The 2,444-nt window shown below is 34.5% G+C and overlaps 1 protein-coding gene across 1 annotated transcript; it reads right to left on the bottom strand.

Moving 5' to 3' along the window:
* Positions 1–423: 423 nt before the first annotated feature.
* Positions 424–2,136, bottom strand: LOC101497928 (uncharacterized). Its single transcript, XM_004513958.1, has 2 exons — positions 1,792–2,136; positions 424–1,239 (listed from the first exon to the last, which is right to left on the bottom strand). Exons 1-2 carry the CDS (start codon positions 2,134–2,136, stop codon positions 424–426), a joined length of 1,161 nt encoding a protein of 386 aa, XP_004514015.1.
* Between the last annotated feature and the right edge of the window lie 308 nt (positions 2,137–2,444).

Genomic DNA, 2,444 nt, shown 5'->3' with positions numbered 1-2,444 from the left:
AACATCAGCTCGTGCCTTATATTATCTTTGGATTTTCCCTCTTGGTTTAACAATTTACCAATAATGTTGTCACATGCATTATTTTCAATGTGCATCACATCAAGATTATGACGCAATACATTATATTGCCAATAAGGCAATGTGAAGAAAATGATCTTCTTTTTCCAAGGTTGTGCTCCATTTGCTAGACCTTTTTCTCTATATTCATCTATTTGTCTTAAAATATCAGTCCAATCAAGTCTTTTAGGAGGACTCCTTAGCTCTCGTGTTCCATCAAAATCCCTACTATTCAATCTCCACTTATGTTTGGGAGATAACCAACGATGATGACCCATGCATGTAGCAAATTTTTTTACCATGACATAACCATTGCGAGGTAGCTTCAATACCACAACATGGACATGCATATTGACCTTTAGTACTTCATCCAGACAAGTTATCATATGTTGGAAAGTCATTAATAGTCCACATCATAGCTGCACGAAGTGGAAATGTCTCTTTCTTATAAGCATCAAATATTTCAATTCCATCATCCCATAACTCTTGCAACTCTTGTACTAAAGGTTGCAGATAAATGTCAATGTTATTTCCAGGACCTTTTGGACCCGGAATTAATAGTGATAACATGAAGTATGGTTGTTTCACGCACATCCAAGGAGGAAGATTGTAAGGAATTAGAATGACAGGCCAAGTGCTATAAGTAATACTCATAGTCTTGAAAGAATTGAAACCATCTGAAGCCACTCCTAATCGAACATTACGAGGATCTAGCGAAAATGTTGGATACCGAGCGTCAAAATTCTTCCAAGCAAGGGAATCAGTTGGATGCCTAAGAGAACCATTATTCAATCTACTCTCGTGGTGCCATCTTATTGATTCTGCAACTTTGGAGGACATGAATAACCTTTGCAACCTTGGTTTCAATGGAAACCATCGAAGGATCTTTGCTGGTTTCTTCTTTCGCCTCTCAGAAGTCTCCATTCCATTACCTTTTACGTCTTCATTTGTTGTTTTCCACCTTGTCGTATTGCACTTTGGACATGCTTCATATTTGGCATATTTATGCCAATATAATATGCAATCATTGGGACAAGCATGAATCTTCTCATACCCCAAACCTAATTCTGAAACAATCTTTTTAGTTTCATAATATGACTTTGGCAAAATATTTTCTTCGGGTAAAGCATCTCTTAGTAAATCAAGCAACATGGAGAACGACTTGTGTAACACCTTGGGTTTCTATTCTTGAAGTCAAAGAAAGAAAAAAGAAGCAAAACCAATGAAAGAAGAAAAGGGGAGATGGAGGTGTTCGCGCGGTCAGAGGAAGAAGAAGGAGTTTAGATTTCTTTCTTTCCTTCCCTTTTCCTTTCTTTCTTTTTCCTTCATTTCTATTTCCTTTCTTTCTATATAATTAAAACAAAACCAACAATTATCTAACAACTCTTACCCCCATCATTTCATTCCCCTCTTAGTCTAATTTAATAAAAATATCTACTCTCGTCGCAACTCAATTGTCCGCTACAATTTTCAGCAACCCGAGATATTTTTAACAAAATTGCCCGGTATTAAATCCTTCGTAACGGAAGTAAATTATTTTCCGACAAATAATTTTAATCCAATTTCCAAAAATATATTTTTGGCATTTAACTCACTCAATACCAAAAACTGGGCTAACAACCTAAGAAATTCCACACAAAATACCCTAAAATTGCATAATTTAGGATTTAAAAACTATGGGTCTTACAACTTGTCACTCCACCCATGAAGACACTTTAAATTATACAAATGTACCATAAATGATAGCTTGCTATACTTCTTACAGTTGGGGATTTGCTCATTCTCCTTCACAAATTCATAAAATTTAGAGTTTTCTCTAACTTCGGGAATTCTTTCACCTTCACCACAAATTGACTCTTCTGTAGAATGAATTCCAAATACATCATGAACTAATCCATCCATGTCATGCTCCATTTCTACATTTTGTTTAGTAGCGCTACTTGAAGTTCTAAGTTTTTCACCATGATATATCCATTGTCTATAGCCTCTAAGAAATCCACGGTGTGGATCTGTTAAGTGTTCATAAACACATATGCGAGAATAAGAGTGACAATTGGCACATTTTGTACAAGGACACATTATTTTTCCATTGATTTATGTATTTTGAAAAGCAAATTCAAGAAATTCATTAACTCCTCGAATATATTCTTCACTTTGTTTTGATGGATCACACATCCATTCTCTATAAGCCATTTGGAAAAATTAACTGAAAATGGATGATGCAAATTTTAAAATCAATAAGTTTTTTTTTCCTTTTATTGTTTTAACACGAAGAAAAAAGACAAAGGCAACTAAAATTATAATCAAATTTCAAGCACATAATGCAAGTCCTAAAAAATGAACAAGTTGGAAATTCGAATGCATAACTTGCTAAGTTAATGGAAACT

This window comes from Cicer arietinum, chromosome 3, assembly GCF_000331145.2.
Source record: "Cicer arietinum cultivar CDC Frontier isolate Library 1 chromosome 3, Cicar.CDCFrontier_v2.0, whole genome shotgun sequence".
Classification (NCBI taxonomy): Eukaryota; Viridiplantae; Streptophyta; class Magnoliopsida; order Fabales; family Fabaceae; genus Cicer; species Cicer arietinum.
This window is presented reverse-complemented; position numbering and strand designations above follow the sequence as displayed.